General features: G+C 39.5%; 1 protein-coding gene across 1 annotated transcript in view; it reads left to right on the top strand.

Moving 5' to 3' along the window:
- The window catches only part of FSTL4 (follistatin like 4), a 733,440-nt gene that overhangs the window by 417,891 nt on the left and 295,671 nt on the right, over positions 1-19,878 (top strand). The window contains exon 5 of the mRNA XM_054977698.1: positions 3,272-3,392. Coding sequence (XP_054833673.1) covers positions 3,272-3,392 — 121 coding nt within the window. The remainder of the gene's footprint in view (positions 1-3,271; positions 3,393-19,878) is intronic.

Raw genomic sequence — 19,878 nt, 5'->3', positions numbered from 1 at the left:
AACATAGGGCTGATTTGACTTGGGGGCTGATTTTCACCCCATGGGGACCTTCCCTCCCTTGTTGCATCAGGAATGGCATCATTCCCAGAGCAAAAAGGAACAGCTCTAGAGTACATACAAGAGATCCACTAATGTTTTCATTATGCCTCTTTTCTGTCGGGGGTGGTGATTGGAGTTTTTGTGTAAGTACCGATCAGTGTGAGTTGGTTTCCTGTAGACCTTGTGACCTAACTGAAAGTTTGCTTTGCGGATGACCAAGGTATCCAGGAATGGGAGTTTTCCCTCGATTTCTTTCTCCATTGTGAATTGTATGTTCAGGTGGATGTTGTTGAGATGATTCAAAAACCCCATCAATTCTTCCTCCCCATGGCTCCAAATGATAAATGTATCATCCACAAACCGAAACCATACACTAGGTTTGTGGGGTGCTGATTCTAGAGCTGTTTTTTCAAAATGTTCCATGTAGAAGTTTGCTATAACTGGGCTGAGTGGGCTCCCCATGGCCACCCCATCCATCTGTTCATAGAATTCGTTGTCCCATTGGAAGTAACTGGTTGTCAGACAATGGTGGAATAAGGCCGTTACATCCTCTGGGAAAATCTGATTAATAAGTGCAATAGTGTCTTTTACTGGAACCTTGGAACCTTGTTGCAAGGTACCACCCCCGACAGAAAAGAGGCATAATGAAAACATTAGTGGATCGTGCAAGACGGATATGTGAGACGCACTTTCTCAATGAGGAAATTAATCATCTAAACCACGCACTTCAGGCAAATGGCTACTCCAGAAATGAAATCCGAAGAGCAATCAAACCCAGGATGAATCAAACAACCAAGGAAAAACAGTCTCCTACAGGAAAAGTGTTTTTGCCATATATCAAAGGAATTACTGATCAGATGGGAAAGCTTATGAAAAAGCATAACCTTCAAGCAGTATTCAGACCCACCCGAAAAATACAACAGATGCTACGATCAGCAAAACACAGTAGAGACCCCCTCACCTCTGCAGGAGTATACCGTATACCCTGCAGCTGTGGACAAGTTTACATCGGGACCACAAAGCATAGCATCCAGACAAGAATAAAAGAACATGAAAGACACTGCAGACTTGGACAACCTGAAAAATCAGCAGTGGCTGAACATAGCCTAACGCAAACAGGGCACAGTATCTTATTCCAGGACACCAAAATACTGGACAACACTTCCAACTACTTTGTCAGACTGCACAGGGAAGCCATTGAAATTCACAAGCATAAGCAAAACTTCAACAGGAAAGAAGAAACCTTAAGAATGAACAGAGCATGGTTTCCAGTTCTGAAAAACACCAGGCTAACAAAACATTCTATCCCCGACAATAGCCCTGCAGAGAAGATTAGCACATCAAGTACCAATCCATATGCAAAAGAACCTCCTCAGGATACAGTGAAGCCTCCCGCCATTAGCATTCCACACCCTGGGAAACTCTTAAAGGATGACTCAGCTCAACCCCACCCCTCCTGAGTAGATACAAATGACCTACATCTTTTCCACACTGTGACACTGAGAGATCTCTGTCTTTTGGTGCTACACCTCTGAAGATGCCAGCCACAGCTGCTGGCGAAACGTCAGGAACTACAATGCCAAGACCACAGCAAAACAGCCCGGAAAAACCACAACAACCATCGTTCTCCAGCCGTGAAAGCCTTCGACAATAAATAGATGGCAGTGTTGGGATTAGAGGGTATGGTTTGATAAGAGGCTGGATCTCTGAGCTTTTGTGATATAGGGCTGTTGTGACCCATTTTGAAGCACATGGTTTTATGAATATTTCAATAAAATCTGCAAAAAGTGTACTTTGTCACCTTGTGTTGACTAGTAAAGATCTTTAATCCTATCAATTGTAGATGGATAAAACCTGTAGCAAACTGTGCTACCCACTGGTGTGGTTCATAGGTCATTTCCATGGCGATTGTGAAGAAGTTGGAAGCAACTCTATTTATGCTGACTAATACCATAGATAGCTATCTGCCACAAAAGGAACAACACACATTTTTCATTTGGTGGGTTCTCCAGTTATATTGTTCATCTAGAGTATAACAGGACTATAAAATAGTCAAACTTCACTTTCATTCTGAGTTTTCCTTATTTTAAAACTTTATACCTTAGAAAGTGCTGGAGCAGAATAACATATATGTTGTGATTTTTCCTGGAAAGTGTTTTTCCCCACAGAGTTTCTAGCAGTCATTGCTGGCTTTGGGGGTGGGTAGACCTAGGGTCAAACCACACAAGACAAAATACACTTGAATTACCCATGTAATTTGTGTGTATTTTGTCCCCTGTGGTGAGACCCTTAGAGCATTCCTCTACACAAGCATCCCACCCTCCTTAACCAGTTATTTTGCCTCAGCTGATATTGTTCTCAGAAAGGGTAGGCGCAGAAGAGGAACCATCTCTGAAGCCTGACTTGGTATCAACCTTGACCTGGATCACTGGCAGGGTCCTGTTCTACAGGGCTGCAGAACAACTGCTGGTTTCAGTAGGCAGCCTCTTGGCAGCTTAAGGAGCAAAGAAATGTGTCACTGTCCTAACCACCCTCTTCATCTCTGAAGGGCATTGTCTGAGTTAAAAGAACAATGTCAGGAAGGAGACAGAATTATTGAAGTAATTACTGAAACAGGGTGTTGCATCTCACCTGGCCTGTCCCCCATGCCATACCCACAGAATGCAACAATTATCGCCTCCCCAGTCCCCACCCTCACAGCTTCCTATTGGAACTGGTACATGCGAGAGCATGATCCCCTGGCAGCTACCATGTCAAAAAGTCATAGTTCTTAGGTGAGAGTCCACTCCCTACATTTCCTTATGTGTTAGTCACTTGGTTTTAATTTTGATTCTCAGCTAAATTAGTCTTCTTTCTTCCAAAAATATTTTTCTGATATTTAATTGTGGTTTTGTATTATTCCAGCATACTGTGTCATATTGTTCTGCCAATGGCTAGAACAAATAAAGCTATGTGATCTGATTGTTTACATAAAATATTTCTATGTGTTGTGCTATCTTTCGCTTCACCTTGACAATGATAACTCAGGAAATCTCATTAGAGGATCATGTACATTAGTAGCAAAAAAATTTGGTCTATGCCTGTCAAATTTATGGCATCATCATGGTCCATCAACTTCTCCCCATTATGAACCTACTGTTCAGTTGTCATGTATCTTCAAAAGAAAAAACATCTGTATTTAATTAATAATGGTCACATATATTAATAACTCCATCTTTCTATTTCTTAATAGCTGATGAAAAGGAAAGATTTGGAAGATGATTTTTTGGATTGTACACCAGAGAATCTTCTCCAGTTTGATGACTACAACAATGATGGTTACTTAAATCTGCCAGAACTCTACACTGCATTCCGTAAGTGATACATTTTTCTACTTTAAGGACATCAAAATAGAAGTTTTATAAAAGTATACCATGCACAACTCAATTCTTCAATGAGCGGAAGAGAAAATAGTTTCTTTAATTGTCTCTATAATTTGGCATTGTGGTAAGTTTTTGTTATTGGGGCAGGGGAGGGCAATCAACATTCTAATTACACCTACAGTGAAGATATGGGGAAGAAATTAGTTTAAGTGGTAAAAGAATCAGAGTTTCCCCCCTGATTTTGTGAGGTTGTGCTTACGAATTTGTGGAGCAGATGCTAGTAGAAAAATTGCTTTGGTAATGGTTTTGATTGATGGATTATTGAGGTGTTTCATTTTTAGTGGTGGTTTTATGTATATCTTTGCAAGTTGTTCCTTGCTACTCAGAAGAAGCAGTTTATCACTGATAGTATTTCATTCCTCCCCTCTGCCTCCTGGGATTTGATTGTAGTAATCTTGACAGTTCTTGGTTTGTTTTACCATTGAGAGAAATGAAACTGTTCCATTGTGTGGTGGTTAGAGCATTGGATTAGAATCTGGGATACCCCTGTTCAAATCCCCACTCTCCCATGGAAACTTTTTGAGTGACTTTAAACCAGTCACATTCTCTCAGCCTAACCTACCTCACACTTGCTGTGAGGATGAAATGGAGAAGGAAACAATGTAAGCCGCTTTGGGTCCCCACTGGGGAGACAGACTGGGGAGAAGCAAATAAACATTGTGGTTTTAGTGTTTTGATTTTCATCTTAAAGAACTGATGTGTGAACCTGGAACTCTTTGCTTTGTTTTCAGTTTGCAGTGGTACTAGAACTGTGTTCAGCAATCATACTGTCTTCAACAACTACCTTAGTTTAATAAAATGTGTAGTGTGTCAAACCTTTTTTATACGAACACTTCCTCCCACCACTTCCTGTTCTCTTGCTGTTGGCAGAATGGACTATTCTCATTGAAAACTCTTGAATTAAACCATACAAATAATTGATTGTAACTGAAACTTTCATGCTCCGACCATGATAATGTGCAGTCATAATGAATAATATTGCTGATTCTTCAAATGACTGCCTACTCCAAGCCCATTATGATTCAGGCTCAAACTTCTTTGAGGTTTAGAGGTGTTGAATAATGGGCTCATTGAGCCCTCATTGCTATAATTACCACCTGTTTTCCTTTCCTACATTTTTATAATTCTTTGCAGCTCTGAGTGACCTGACTGAGCCCTCTTTCCTCAGCTAAAAAAGTGACCTAGGGAGCAAGTTGAAATGCCTCTGTCTTATTGTACTCCTTAGCTAAGAAAAGTTTGATCTGAGAATGTGTATGTGTTAATCCATCCACATCTGGACAGTTCATCTGCTTTTGGCATTTAAGAATGTTGAGTCAGGCAGCCATAAGGGACACAGAAAGACCTCACATCCTTAAGTCAGTGTGCAAAACCTATTAAAATTAAAAGGGAGGTGGAAGTGCTGTTGGCTTTTAAGCACATGTTGGAATTCAGGGAACAGTTTATTGAATGTTTTGCTGAATGCAACTGTTGAGTAGGTTGTGAGGTGAGCAGGTGGACTTTAATTCAAACTTCCTTTCATTTAATTTGGAAAACTGAAGTGTTTTTGAAAAGCTTAGTATTATCAATTATTATACCTGGCAGGGAAATCTCATTCTGTGAGGTTTTCCTTCTGTCCACCTTTCTTCTTACATGCTTTGCCTTTCTGGTGTTAGAATGTAGCAACGTCACCATTCCAGATGCCAAAGAATTTGGGAAATGATTTTATTTAAGGCTTTGCAGTTCATACTATGGACTACTACAAAACTGATCTGCTACTGCTTCTAAAGTTGAAAGCAAATCGTTGTGGTGATCAAAAAGAGGCTGGACATTAAAAAATGTTTTAAACAAGATAAGTTCAAATGTTAATCACAATTTTTGTGAAGTTTTCCATTTTTGTGGTCCCTTAAACTAGCAGCAGAGAAAGCTTGCAGTTCAAATTAACAGATTGCAAACCATGATGGGCAACCTCTTTCCTCTGTTGCTGCAGCCCCCTCCCTTGCTCAGTGGAGTAGTGAGAAAAAAACAGGGGGCGGGGAGATAGCATAACGCAAAACTGTGACATCACTTCCAAGTTGGTGATGTCATATTGTTGCACAATGCTCTAGGAATTCCCATATTATCTATAGTTTTTACTATTGAGATTGGGGGGATTCCTAGGGCATTGCAAGCTAGCATTTCCCCATTCTCCACATCTAACTGGTCTTGCTCCATCAACACTCCTGGCTGGCAACCTAACTTGCCTTAAGACCTAGATGACCTCTTCTGTCATTAGCCTGTCCTCATACCAAGGCAAACACAGGTAAACTTTTCCTGGCTGGTCTTTCTAAATTTTCTTAAAGAACTCTATGATTCCAAGTTGCTCTGAGAGATTTTTTTGAGCTAGTTACAAAATGAATATGGGAGAGCTCTCTCTCATCACTCTTAAAGATACTAGGGTTGATGGGATTTTTCTCAATCAGTTTTTAAATTGTTCAGTAAATTCATTCTTGTTTTTCATTCCATTGATTTTAATTCCAGTTTAATTGGAAATATTTCTAAAATTAAGTCTGAAGTTGAACAATCTGTAGCAGTTTTCAGGCCCTTAAGTTTATTTCCATCTTTTTCTGTTACTAATTTTTAATCACTGTTATTTACACACTCAAGTTCAGTGATTTTAAGAAGAAATGCAAAAAGAACCTATAATGTGTTCCATCATGTGCACAGCACAATTCTTTTGTTTTTGTTTTATTTTTATATAAATGTACATGTGAATCAATAAAACACAGTAGCAAAACAACCAGGATGCAATTATAGTATAATCACATGAAGATGGCTTTTTTGTAATACGTTATCATTACATAAGTGAGCATTGGCAATGTTTAGTGTTGTCAGCCTCTGGCTGGGGTGTGAAAATCTCCCAGATCTCCAAACAGCAGACAGCAGTTACTGTGGAGAAAATGGAACCCATGGGATTATACCTGCTGAGTGCTGCTGATTCTACTCTCCTCTCCCTATAATTTGCCCTCCCCAATGCTCCATCCCCAAATCTCCAGGAAATTCCAATCCAGAGCTGGCAATCCCAGTGATACAGAAGAGGGGCAAAGAAGTCATCAAAAGAAGTTGGTGCAAATTATGCATGCATAATGCTCTCTCTACGCTGAGGGCAGGGGAACAGTGGATAATTTCCAGTGCATTAGATGCTCTGTGAAAACAAGTTTAGCTAACTCAAAACCAAAATCAGGGAAGAAATTTGGAAGCGGCTATAATATTGATTCACAAGATAACTTGTGGGAATGACTGTTGACAGTGAAGCATTCCCAACAAAATTTTGAACTTATGGTTTCAATGTGCAACTGGCAAAAACATTTTTTGGAGTTTTAATTTGTGGCAATCACTCCCTTTTTAATATATGGAACTTAAGTACAGGTTTTGTTGGGGTTGTGGTGTTTGTGTTATTAATCAGGGATTACATGAACAGTAACATTGTCTGTTATTCCACTTGGACACGGAGGACACGAATTGTCTGCTGCACCACATGGGTGTGAAGGACATGTTTTATTTTCCCTTCTCCCCCCATGGCTCTTTACCCTTCTCAAATGCAAACAAAATTAAGGCTGTAAGCTTCTGTTTTTATGTTGCAGTTTAAAATTTTGAGGAATAAATACTGAGCTCAGCTTTCTTGCTTATCTGTTTGCACTGCACATGTACTTAATTCATTGCATCCTTTCTGATGTAATAGATATGTAATAAAACATAAAGCCTTGTGCATTAAGAAAGCTATAAAGTGAATTAACCTTGTCCATAAAGACGTGACATGCAGTTACTGAGGAGCATGTTTGGATCAATGGATTTTCAAAGTCACTGGGAATATAAGTAAAATTGCAACAGCCCTTTGAAAGTGTTTGTGGTTCAGTGGTTTTAAAATAAGCAGTGAATGTGAGACAGGTGCACGAAATTACATATAGATCAAAATTAGTAAGAGGTGTTCAAAATTATTGGGTAGTTAAGCACTTACTAAACTATAGTCCATTGCTGAATAACTATGGGCTGTATTCTAGAATATTCACTGGAGGTGACTTTCTAAACACATTCCTTACTGTGCAAATACCTGTTAGTTCTTGAAGCAAGCAGATGACTAGAATCTTTTCCCTTTTAGTCAAAGTACAATTGAGGTGGAATATTGGTGAGTGAGTGACCACTCTGGGCACATAATGCAGCATTTTCTGTATTCCTCTCTGTTCCTGCAGCCCCTTCCAACCCTTTGTGTTGTGTTGCAATTTATGACCATTTTACAGATGGGGCAGTAGAGAAATATATATCAAACAAATTCTTAGCATGGTCTATTGGAAGCTCTATTTAGCTCTGTCAAGTGCTAGACTACCTACACAGGGCCGATTTTTCACACTTGGTTTGCCTGAGTTTGGCAGGGATACTTGATTGATTACTTCTCTGTTTGGATAACAATCAGCACTCTTGATCTAGCCTTGCCTACTTTAAAAGAGCCAGTGCTAGTGGGGCTGTGGAGGTGTGTGGTTTGTTTCTATTCCTGAACCTTGCCCATTTCCATGGCCAACTTAGCTTTTCTTCATGGGACCGTTGGGGTATTGTGTATGCTTCCACTATTTTCCTCATAGCTGTCTTCTTCCTCCTCCATCCATGCACCCAATGCATGTAACAGGAGGGGAAAGAGGTGTTTTGCTTGGTTGTGTCCGTTGTGTTGGGGGTCTTTCTAGTGTTCCAGACATGCTTATTTTTGCCTGCCTGTATGCCATCTCAAGATAACTATATATTTTTTGTCTCAGTTGAATTGATTTACAAATTCCCATGCTGCAGCTTGAGAAATGTAGTTCAATCCAGGAAATTCTGAGCATTGCCAGTAAAACAAGTGCCATTGAACAGTGAATGCAACCAACTGCACAGGTGCAATGGTGCGCACGCACATACACTAACATAGCTAATTTTAAATGACATAGGACTGCCCACAGATGAATACACAGTCCAAGCAAGCCAATTAATGATGAGCTTATATCAACAGCAGCAACTCAGTCTGCCTCTAGGCTGAATGTGAACACAACTTGTGAACACAACTTGAAATGCTGCTTTGTTTTGTGTTGCAAACAAATCATCTGGGCTTGACTCACCTGCAAACAAGCACTGCAAACAAGATGCATTTTGTGAGTTGAATCTAATGGTTTTGAACTTACATTTTGTGTTGTACAGCACTTCACTTTTGTGATGTATTTGTATGCAGCATTCATAACTGATTTGGGCTGTAATTGAACAACTGTCCCTCGGGGCTTATGATGACACATTCTTCTGATCCAATGGACCACTACATTCACAATGCAATGAAAAGGGAAAATAATCCTTATAGTCAATCAATCCAACAATATTGTTGTTATAATTTACGATGGTATTAAATATTATTTATAAGGACTTCAGTTTTTCTAATTACTATTAAGAAATCTACAATTATGAAAGCCAACTATTAATTTTACTATTCAGAACTTATGATTTCATTTTGCATTTAGGATTTTATTTTCTTGCGCATATACTTTTGGATTTTCTGCCAGTTTGGTATTATTGATGACCTGGTGTGAGAGAAGAATGCCTTTTTGTATCTGCAGAGCTTCTGGTCAGGTGATGAGAACAGAAAATCATTCATATCTGCATATTTTTAAGTTGGCCTTCCTTTTAAAAGTTGGGAAATATTTTAAAATATGGTTGTTCAGCATGCTTTGCAATCTAATTATTGCAATAGTTCCAACGTCATTAAATCTGAATCAAATTTATTCTGTCCAAGTGGTTATGTTAGACCTATTTCAGCATCTGTATTGTGCAGCAGTTCGAAGGAAGTATGAAGATGACCTTGGAGATTTGACGAGCTGTACTATTCAATTTGTCAAACTGTCATTAGATTTTTAAAACCTTTATGACTTCTCTGTAACTGATTGGGGCTGCAAGGCTGGCAGAACGTTTCCCAGACCTTCTATTCCCCCCCCCAAAAAAACAGTGCAACCATTTTATCATTTCCATTTTGATGTGCATTGCTGCCACGTTGAGATTTTGGAAGTTGGCTGAATTTTGTATATGGTAAATAAATGACATCTGAGTTGGAAGAATGGTGGCTGAAATAAACCATTAACATTATCTCAAGATGCCAATATCAAATTACTTCAAGGTGATTCATATATGCATATACTGTCACTGGATATCTCGACAGTGAGGACTAGGCTTCACTAAAATATTTTCATTTTCAAACCACCTCTTAGAAGTGCTATATGCCCTATTTGGGCAAACATCCAAGTACCCATTTCAGAAGTATGTTTCTCTAGGGGAGAAAATATCAGCTCTGTGAGGAAGTTTCAGGTGTGGAAAATGTGCAGGAGGAAGTTTAAACTCCTTCCCTTCCTCTCCCTTCCTGAACATGTCTGATATCTGAAGGAGGGAAAATTGGGAAGGCCATTCATTGAACATGTCTGCAAAACTTAAGCATGTTTACTTGGAAGAAGGCACAATAAATTAGCATTTCACATGTGAAAGCCAACACTTGTTGCTGTCACCAAAGTGATGAGTGTTTGTGTGTGAATCAGACCTCGGAGGCATGTTAAGGGAACTATCCTACCAGCTTTTCAACTTTCTAACTAAATAAAAACAATACATAAATAAATAGTTATGGATAAATTAGATCCCAAGATGTTCCTAATTAATTGGAGTGGGAAAGTATAGTAATATGGAAAGTTCATATCTCAATTGAGTAAGACATTCAAGTGATTGAACCTCTGAAATAAAATCTGATTGGAGGACATTAAAAATAGACAAGTCACTTCTGGCTTTACCTTTATGTCATTCCTTAATGAGAGGAAGGGGAGAAAGTTGGCAGATGGGATGTTCTGGCAGGGAAAAAAATAGTGAAATCTTCCAGCACTACATAATATAATCAATGTGGGCAGGTCAATTAGCAATACAAATGTGTCAAAAAGAAGGAAAGCATGTATTCAATCATAATGATTATGTCTCGTCAACACAGTTTGATTTAATAACATGTCATTAACGATGAACTTAAAGTCGCCTCTAAATTATAGTTCAATACTCATTAGGGTTTCTACAAGATGACATCCGTCTATGACAACTTGGCTCATTGTATCAGGCACCAGGACAATATATAACAGCTCTTCAGAAGATGTATCACCTGTTTAAGGAGCTCTAGTGTCTAGTAAAAACACAACACACACATTCTTTAAACTTTTTTTGGGAAACTGCTAATAATATCACAGCTTTGTTAGCTGGCCAAGCCACAAATAATGGTATAAGGTACTTTCTAACTCTCACTGCATTTTATTGTTCAAAAAGGTTTCTCCATTCTTTTTTCTGGGTAGTCTTGAAATACAGCTCTAGAAGCTCCCAAATAGCTGTTTCAGATTTTCAGTATAATATGTTTTGCTGCTGCAGTTTAAGTGACATTTTGAAATATCTAAACTTCAGTACAGAAAAATATGTGAATTCTTTGACCAATGTACTATTGATTTCTACTAAACACACACACACTCACATATATGTATATGTGTATATGTTTTAGAGGTGGGCAAGAACAGAAATACAAACCAAAATTCATCACGAATCTGGCTGGTTCATGATTCATGAACTGGTGGTTTGTCAGAGCCCATTTCTGATGAACCATCATGAACTTTAGGCTGGTTCGTTTGTTTTGTTTTTCAGTTCGTCACTGCAAACAGCCTGGTGCCGATCAATCAGTTTCCTAGGCAATGGGGAGGATGGGCTTTCTGCAGTCCCAGAAGTGATCTTCTGCTGCCCTGGAAGTGACATTTTCACGAACCAAACAAACCAGTTCACGAACCAGGGCAAGTTTGTGAAAGTTCTTGCTTCGTGGTCCATGAAACTCAATGAGCCATGAACCACATGGTTCAGTATTTTCCTGGCTCTAATATGTATATGTATATAAGGAAATATTCCTTATTATATAAGGAATATATAAGGTATATAAGGAAATATTCTGTTTTTGCTTTTTATTTTGTTACGAATTAGAGAAAAGATAATGTTAGAAAATAGTCATTGCTTCTGTGTTAATAAAAACACATTGAAAGACTGACAAAAACAATGCTGAACAGCTTTTGCTTGTCCCAAGCTATTACACTAACCCCTTTGACAATACTCATGTGTTTGAGCCAATTGTTGCCTTATGAATTCAGTGTATGAAGCTATAAGTTTCCCTCATTTTCTCCCTGGTTAGTTGTATCAATTAGTTGGTAACACAACCTTCAGTCTACTTAAAAAGGGAGTAGTACCTTGAAGAGGACTCTGACCCTTTTCGCACTTACGGTTTAAACCGCCATTTATGAGCATTTGCCCCGATCGCAGTGGCTTCGGCATTGCACCTGTTCATTTCACACTATCCACTGCAATTTTGATTTGGTGTCTGTGCTTCATTTCAAAACCTCAGTGCAATTTTGGGCTTTTGGGGCCTTGCAATTCACGTCACACTTTTTTAAAAAAAATTGAGCATGCGTAGTAACGTTGCAATGTTGGAACCCTTCCCCCCTTTTTGCTGATTGGGCTGTCCCCTGCCCACGGGAGAGGGAATTGGTGGCAGAGTTCTGGGGGAAAACATGTACCACTCTCATTTTTTTAAATCAAGCCAGGAAAGGGTTAAAATGCTGCCGATTAATCTCCTCCCAGGAAGCAGAGGCTTGTTTCCAAAGGGCTGTGCAAAATGCTTGGGGCTTTTCCCCCTCTTTGGCAAAGTCTGAAACATGCCTGGGAGGGAGGGAAAAGCAGCCATTTAATCCTTTCCTGGCTTTTACAGCCAGGAAGAAAGTGCAGGAACATTACAACGTTGCAACCCATTCTTGTCTTAAAAAAAAAAAAAAGAATGTGTGTGCATACCCTAAGGGAGGAAGGAGAAAGCAGCTATTTAACACTTTCCTTGATTTTAAAGCTAGCAGGGAATTAGCAGCAAGCTTAGGAATCATTCCTGGCTTTTGAAAAAAAAATAAAACAGCATGCATACCGGGAGGAAGGAAACCAACGAAGAAGCAGCCTTATGACCCTCAGCTTGCTTTACTAAAAAAAAATGGTGGACAAAGGAGTTCAGAGAGCTGAGGAGGGTGGGAGTGGTTAATTCTGCACAAACCAATCAGCTCCCAGGGAAAAGGAGGGGGGGAGAGAAGCAAAAAGGAGGCAAAAGTGTTCACATTAGCAAGATGCGGGCCAGCTGCGAGTCGGCAGCGAACTTAAAAAAACATCGGGGTATGTCCGCAGGGGGAAAAATCGGGGATACAGCGGACAAAAAGCAGGACTGCATCCCATGACTGCCTTTAAGTGTGAAAACCTTGCAAACATGGGATGTGGAACAGGTACAAACGCGCTCTAAAAACCGAGTGCGAAATGTACCTCAGAATACTACAGACATAAGTTCTGTTGCATTATCAATAAAAGACATTTGGGAGACATGCTTCTAATGCTGTGAGTACAGAGCCATTTTGCTGTGAGAGTTTACCCTGCCCATTCTGTCCCCTCTCCAACTATCAAACTTCTATTAGTAATTGTGTTTTTACATATTGGTTGTTCTCCTTTATAGACTAACCCACTCACTAATGTTAAAAATTATAATATATACTTAGTTGAAACTAAGCAAAAACGGCAGCTTGAGATTGAGTCACACATGTGTGCAAGGCCCAGGATTGGTTGTTCAACACTTTACTGTATCTGGATGAATATGTGAGCTGCCACCATTGAATTATGGTGGGTTTAAGCTGATACGAGCTTGTCCATGGAAGTCAATACATAATGGTTGCTTCACATGAGCAAATAGCCCATTTAAGTTGCAGCAACTGAATGATGAATGTGTGCATGTGCTTCTATTGGTTAGTGTAGCTTAACTTTCTGCACACCCTTTGGGATGTGTTTCTGAAGAGTGGGAGCTGCCAGAGGGATAGCCCACTGTTATTACCTGGAGGAATGATGACACTATCAGCAAAGCTTGCAGGCCAGATTTAGGTGGCATACGGGCTCATATTAGGGAAGTAAGTGCCTTAAAGTAGGTACCAGGGTGTGAAGGATTTAAATTCAAAATCAGCATCTTGCATTTGACCTAGTGCAAAAAAGATTTGATTTAGGTACAGGTCTAGAGCCATCTCCTGGGAACTGTAGTTATTGTGCATGTGGAACCCAACATGGCAGGTGTGTGTGTGTGTGTGTGTGTGTGTGTGTGTGTGTTTAGGCATGTATCTATGTCTAATAAACAAAAGAACAGGGGCACATTTCTCATTCCTGTATATAAAAATTATGTGTATAAATGTATATATTCACAGCTTTCCGATATAACAGCAGCAAATATGTATTCTAGCCGTATTCACTTTATTTTGCATTTGTATCTCTATATACTCACCCATTGTGTTTGCACATATAACCATTTTGGTTTTAAGCTTCTTTTTGAACTTGGTTATTGCTAAAAAATACTTCATTTGGACATAGGGCTGCCAGACCCCTGGTGGGGGCGGGGGATCCCCCACCCCCCACCCTCCTATGCCCACCCCCACTTACCTGGACAGCGGGGGGGCACGCACCTTCCATGCGCACCCCCCTGCGGTGCTGCACGCCCCCACACACAGCAGCCCCAGGATCAGGCCTGTTTTGGCCTGGATCGGGGCCCCTGTGGAGCGCAGGAGCATTCCTGTGCTCCACAGGGGCCCACAACGGGCCCAATCTGCACCAAAATGGGCCCAATCCGCACCCATTTTGGCATGAATCGGGTCCATTTTGGCATGGATTGGGCCCGTTGTGGGCCCCTGCGGAGCGCAAGAATGTTCCCATGCTCCACAGGGGTCCCACAACAGGCCGATCAGTGCTCAAACGGGGGCTGCGTGATGTTATCACTCCCAGAAGTGATGTCATCACGCTTGCAGGAGTGTGCGCGCACACGAGCTCCTCCAAGGTAAGAGCCAGGCCCCAGTCTCCCGCTGGGAGATCGAGGGGGCCTGGCAACCCTATTTGGACAGGTTAAGTGTCCTCCATAATGATCAACAGGAATTATGTTGCTTTATCCTATTTTAACCTTAATATCCACAGGGTAAATTATAAGAGTCTTGCAGTATCAGCAGCTGTTTTCATATTTTGCTTTAGCCATTCGACTTGGGTATCAATAACTGCAGGAGCATTGAAAGAAGACCACATGGCAAAGTAATAAAGTGGGAAATAATTCATTAGTTTGCTCACATTGAATTGTTTCTCCTGTGAGCTATGCCATAGCTAAACTTCAAACATGCCAGAGAAAGCAAGAGGATTTCATCCTCCCCTACTCCCTAGTGCATCAGACTGAGGCAATGTTGGAAGATGATACTTAGACTCCTCAGGGAAGAAATGAAGTTTCCTTCAAAGTGACTGAAGCAACTACCTTTGAGCCATACTTGCCTCAAAAATATGCTCTGCAACAGTATTATTAAACAGCCTGTTTATTCAATGCCTCCCAAAAGAATGAATTATAAGCAATTTTTCTGTGATAACCTTATAATCTATTGGGGAAAACCCTCCACCTCCAATAAACATGCCAATAAGAAAGCCTGGCGAATTGCTTCAGATATGCTTGACCTCAGTGCTATATTTGAAACCATACTTCATTATTTTGTTATTTTTCTCTTTTCTCTCTATATAATCCTTGATATGGCATGAAGGCATGGGATCAGCAGACACATGACAGCTAGACACATATGTTTGTCTAAGATAAAATGTGAAAGAGGAGGAAGGGAGCAAAATATTCTCTAAAGCTGCATTCTGTACTTCATTTGTCCTGTTTCCCATCCTGTCTCTATACTTGATTCCCAGTGTAACAGCTAAGAATCCTTTGAATTGACCTACAGAAGAAGGTTTCTATTTCCTATTAGATTGGGATGTAACAAAGAAGTCATATGCATTGTGATATAATTCTTAATCCCTTCCATTGCCCTCCAGAAATCTCCTAACATTTATGGTTTATGGAAAAATCGTAGAATCTCTTGTCTCTGGAGGTTTTTCAGAAGAGCCTATTTATTAATTTTTATTTATTTAGGTCATTTATAGTCCACCTTTCCAACTGAGACTCCAGGCGAATTACATAGTGCGAGATTAGTACAATCAACATCAAGGACATTTCCAGAAACAATGCCACAGGTTAAATAAATACTGGTTTACTAAGACATAGCATTAGCAAGAATCCAATACAGAGTTGAAGAAATGTTGAAACAAAGCATAAGCAATTCTAGGATTGACATTAGACAACATATGACTACCCAGTGGGAACATACTTGAGCATAGGTAGCACGTAGGAGCACATACTTAAAGCAACAGATAGGACATAAGGCAACATAGCAGTGAACTCTACAGTTCCTAAGTCGTAAGTGAAGCATCTGAGACCCCCCCCTACAATACAGCCGTCCTATCTGAGTAAAAAGCCCTTTTGAATAATTCATTTCTGCATCATTTGCGGAAAGCCAAGAGAGTGGGGGCTCTCCTGATCTCAAGCAGGCTGTTCCACAGGGTAGGGGGCACTGTGAAGAGCTTTGTATGTGATAACCAATACCTTGAACTGAGCAAAGTAACTGATAGGTAGCCAATGGAGTGACTGCAGGATGGGAGTGATATTCATGCTATTGCTTGCTCCTGATAACCCCCCAAGCCACAGCGTTTTGCACCAATTGGAGCCACCCAGTTAACTTAGATGGGAGACCTATAGTGCATTATAATAGTCAAGTTTTGCTGTTACCATAGCATGGATCCAGATGGCCATGTCAAGGTAGGAAGCCATCTTCCAGGCTAGAGTGAGGTTGTAGAAAGCATTTTTTGTGGCTGCCTTAATTTGCTTTTCTAGTAGTAGCAGCAGCGCTCAATCCATTATAACCACTAGGCTCTTAACCGAGTCTACGAGTCAAACGAACTCCATCAACAGTGGGCAGTACAATGTCCTTCAAGATATTTGCCTTCCCAACGAACATCACTTCTATCTTGTCTGGGTTAAATTTCAATTTTTTTCATTTTCAGCCATTTGACCAGTTGTCAGACAGCAATCCAAGATTTCTATGGCATCCTGTGGGGATCTGGATAGTGAGATAGAGAGTTGGGTGTCATCAGCATATTGATGAGATCCCACTCCATAGCTGTGAATGAGTTCTCCTAAAGGTTTTATGTTGAATAACATGGGAGATAAGATTGCACCCTGCAGAATCCTGCAAAATAGATCCTATTCTGGAGATAGCTGATCTCTGATGACAACCCTTTGAGTTTGTTCCATTAGAAACAATTTAAACCAGTCAAAGACACATCCTTTGATGTCCTCTTCTGATTCATAGGTCCTCCAGTGTGGTCTGTAGCATGCTCTATTAGCTTCTCTGTGAGTTTTCTGCCAGCATCTTTATAAGTGTCTTCTATCCCTCTTTAGGTCAGCCAGTTCTGCGGTAAACCATGGGGCTGGCTTCTGTCCCAAGGGCAGGCAGGGTTGACAAGGAGCAATGGGGTCAACACCTTTAAGGAGCTTCACATTCCATGCTCCTACAGCAGCTTCCATGGAACATGTGCCTGGAATTCTAAAATCCCCCAAGATGTTTTGGAATCTAGATGGATCCATGAGCTTTTGAAGGTTAATCATTTTAATTGGACTCCCCTTTTTTGTGGGGTGTTGGGGCTGTATTCACTTTTGCCTTCAACAGATAGTGGTTTGACCATGGTTCAGGCTGAATCTCCAACACTGAAACAAGAGTTTACTTCAAAGACTCAGTGCAAAATATTATGTCCAGGGTGTGGCATCTTTCATGTGTAGGGCCTATCACTTAGTTCCAGAGTATTTGTAGCACAAAAGATCTGATCAGTTAACCCAGGCCCATTCATGCTTTATAATTTTTCAGCTTTAATCCATGAAAAAATGCTTGCTTTGCTTCAGCAACTGCAAAGTGGTAGGGGACATCATTTATCACCTATGCCTAGTATGTACAATATTAATCAATGCCCAGGAAATATGCTGTGCCTGTGGATTGGTGAGATTTTTTTGTGAAACATATTTCTCATTATGGGTTATTTTGTTTGTTTTTATTAAGAACGTTTCTTCTGTTTCTGAGGATATAAAACAGATTTTGCACCATGTGGGAAAATATATAGAAAAAACCCCTCATTTTGCTAATCCGAAACACCTATTTCTGCCTATAAACACAACAGAGAGAAGGAATAAAGGGCTTCTTAGCTGATATGATAAACAATAGCTGTAAGCCATGAGCATTATGTGTACTCCATTTCCACTAAAATCATTGCACAGCTAAATGTGGGATTTAAACACTCTTATTGGATTGTAGCCATCTAAGGATGGCTTTAGGGACATGACATCAAAGATGGTATGACATCAAAACTGCAAAGATTCAAAGATCTCCAAAGAGCAAAGAGCTGATAATCTGATATTTACAGTGTCCTAGAAAGGAGATTCAAATACACTATGGTTATGATTACACACCTCTGTGCATAGAATTAGTGAACACCCTTCATTTCCAATGGAAGGCAGGGTACTCTTCTAGAAACTCACTGTGTGCTTATGTAAAAGTTGTAATTAATTTGTCAGTATATCCTAGACTATTAAGTAAGAGAAATGAAGGCAACATCATTGTCAATAGTTTTCTGAGCCATCATACATTTTTAATTATAATTTTTTATTTAACCTGTAAAATACAGATATAATAAATTCAGATAAGCATAACACAGTCGTTAATCCATATGATTAATAAAGCTAAAAATTACCAATCAGATCATAAATATCTAAAACATCAATTAAACTATTATGAACCATCTACCAATGAAGATAACATATAAAACAATCACTTAACACATATAAAAATCCATTAATCATATCAAAACAATAACCTTTTTGGTAAAAGGGATTGCTTGGCAAAACTTCATATGAGCCATCATACATGTAGCAAAAGCAGAAAGATTATCAGTTTACTGGGATTAGTTCTGATTTTGGGAACTCTGTAGAATGAACGAGTTTCATCAAATAATTGTTATAACAGATTTAACTGGGGTATTTATATTAACAAGATTGATTTTAGTATTCATAGAGATTAATGACTTTTAAGCAAAGATTCATCAAAATAATGTTATTCAATACTTCACTTGATAGAGAAAGAACTTTGCATAGAATCAGTTTCACTGTTTCTCCATAACCCAATCCAATTATAAACCAACACACATGTGTCAGTTTACAAATAAGTAGCCATTTTTCAAATACTTCTACTTTCAACTGGTATCCATCAGACTGTGTCAATGAATGTAAGATAGAATGACTGCATAAGATAAATTTAGCTAATTATAGTTTATAATGGAAATCTATGGAATACAAATTGCAAAGAAAATGTATTAAGGCATAGTCCTCGTGAGGTTATAAACCTGTGCCTGGGCTGTACCAGTTCAGATTGCTGAGGGGGGGGGGGTCATATAATTGAATATTCCTCCATTTAAAAAGTCTCATCCTGCATTTAGCGTTCTCTACGCCATAGAGTTTCCTATTTACTGGGATTTTTTATTATATTGAAGAACATTGAATCATGAGCTTCAATCTGAGGTGGTATAGCTAAGAAAATGATTTGCCACTGCTCTAAGAATTATGATTCTTTAGAGAGTTAAAATATTCTTTGATTACATATTTGTATCTCTCAGTTATGAAAACAATGTTATTTTGAAATGATGTAAATAATTGAAAACAACATAATATTATTTTATTTTCAGTCTTCAAGGTAACTGTTACAGTGTACAATAGGAGTACATATATCGTAAAAACTCACCCATATGAATCGGTCCTGTTTTCCTTGTTCAACCCAAATTCATAAAAGATTAGCCTGAGCAAAAAGAGGCTGCATCACACTCCCAAGCTAAAGGTGCTGGCTTTATACCTGCCAACAAGAATGCATCCATTTTGTGCAGTTTGTCATGTCTGAGCCCCATCCATGCCAATGCTAATGCTGTTTAAATCAATGGTTCATGCTGTACCTTGATATCCTATTACCAGTGCCATAACTGTTTCTTCTGTTCAATTCTTTCACAGAATGATTGCAGGTATTTATCTAGCAAACTAGAAACTTTCAGTCTTCATGACCTTGTATACTATTCACTCCTGTCCATTGCTATGTCTTGCTTTCTAGTGACTCAACTTGATAGTGCAAATATGCGAGATGTTCTCACACAGAGTGCTCACCAAAATCATGTTTATTGTTGGGAGGGGGAAGGAGCAAGCGTATGTGTTAAGAAGAAGGGTTTTTCCACAGGTTCCCATTCCTGTCAATTTTTACTATTGCTGCTTAGATGTTTACCTTGCTTCTGAGTAGTCCTATGGACATATATATGGGAACTATTTGATTTCTGAATAAAACCATTTAACCAAGAGCCTGGATTTCTTGCTGCAATGGTACAGGGATCTGTCTGCCATATCCTG

The sequence above is a fragment of the Eublepharis macularius genome, chromosome 4, assembly GCF_028583425.1.
Source record: "Eublepharis macularius isolate TG4126 chromosome 4, MPM_Emac_v1.0, whole genome shotgun sequence".
In the NCBI taxonomy this organism is placed as follows: domain Eukaryota; kingdom Metazoa; phylum Chordata; class Lepidosauria; order Squamata; family Eublepharidae; genus Eublepharis; species Eublepharis macularius.
This window is presented reverse-complemented; position numbering and strand designations above follow the sequence as displayed.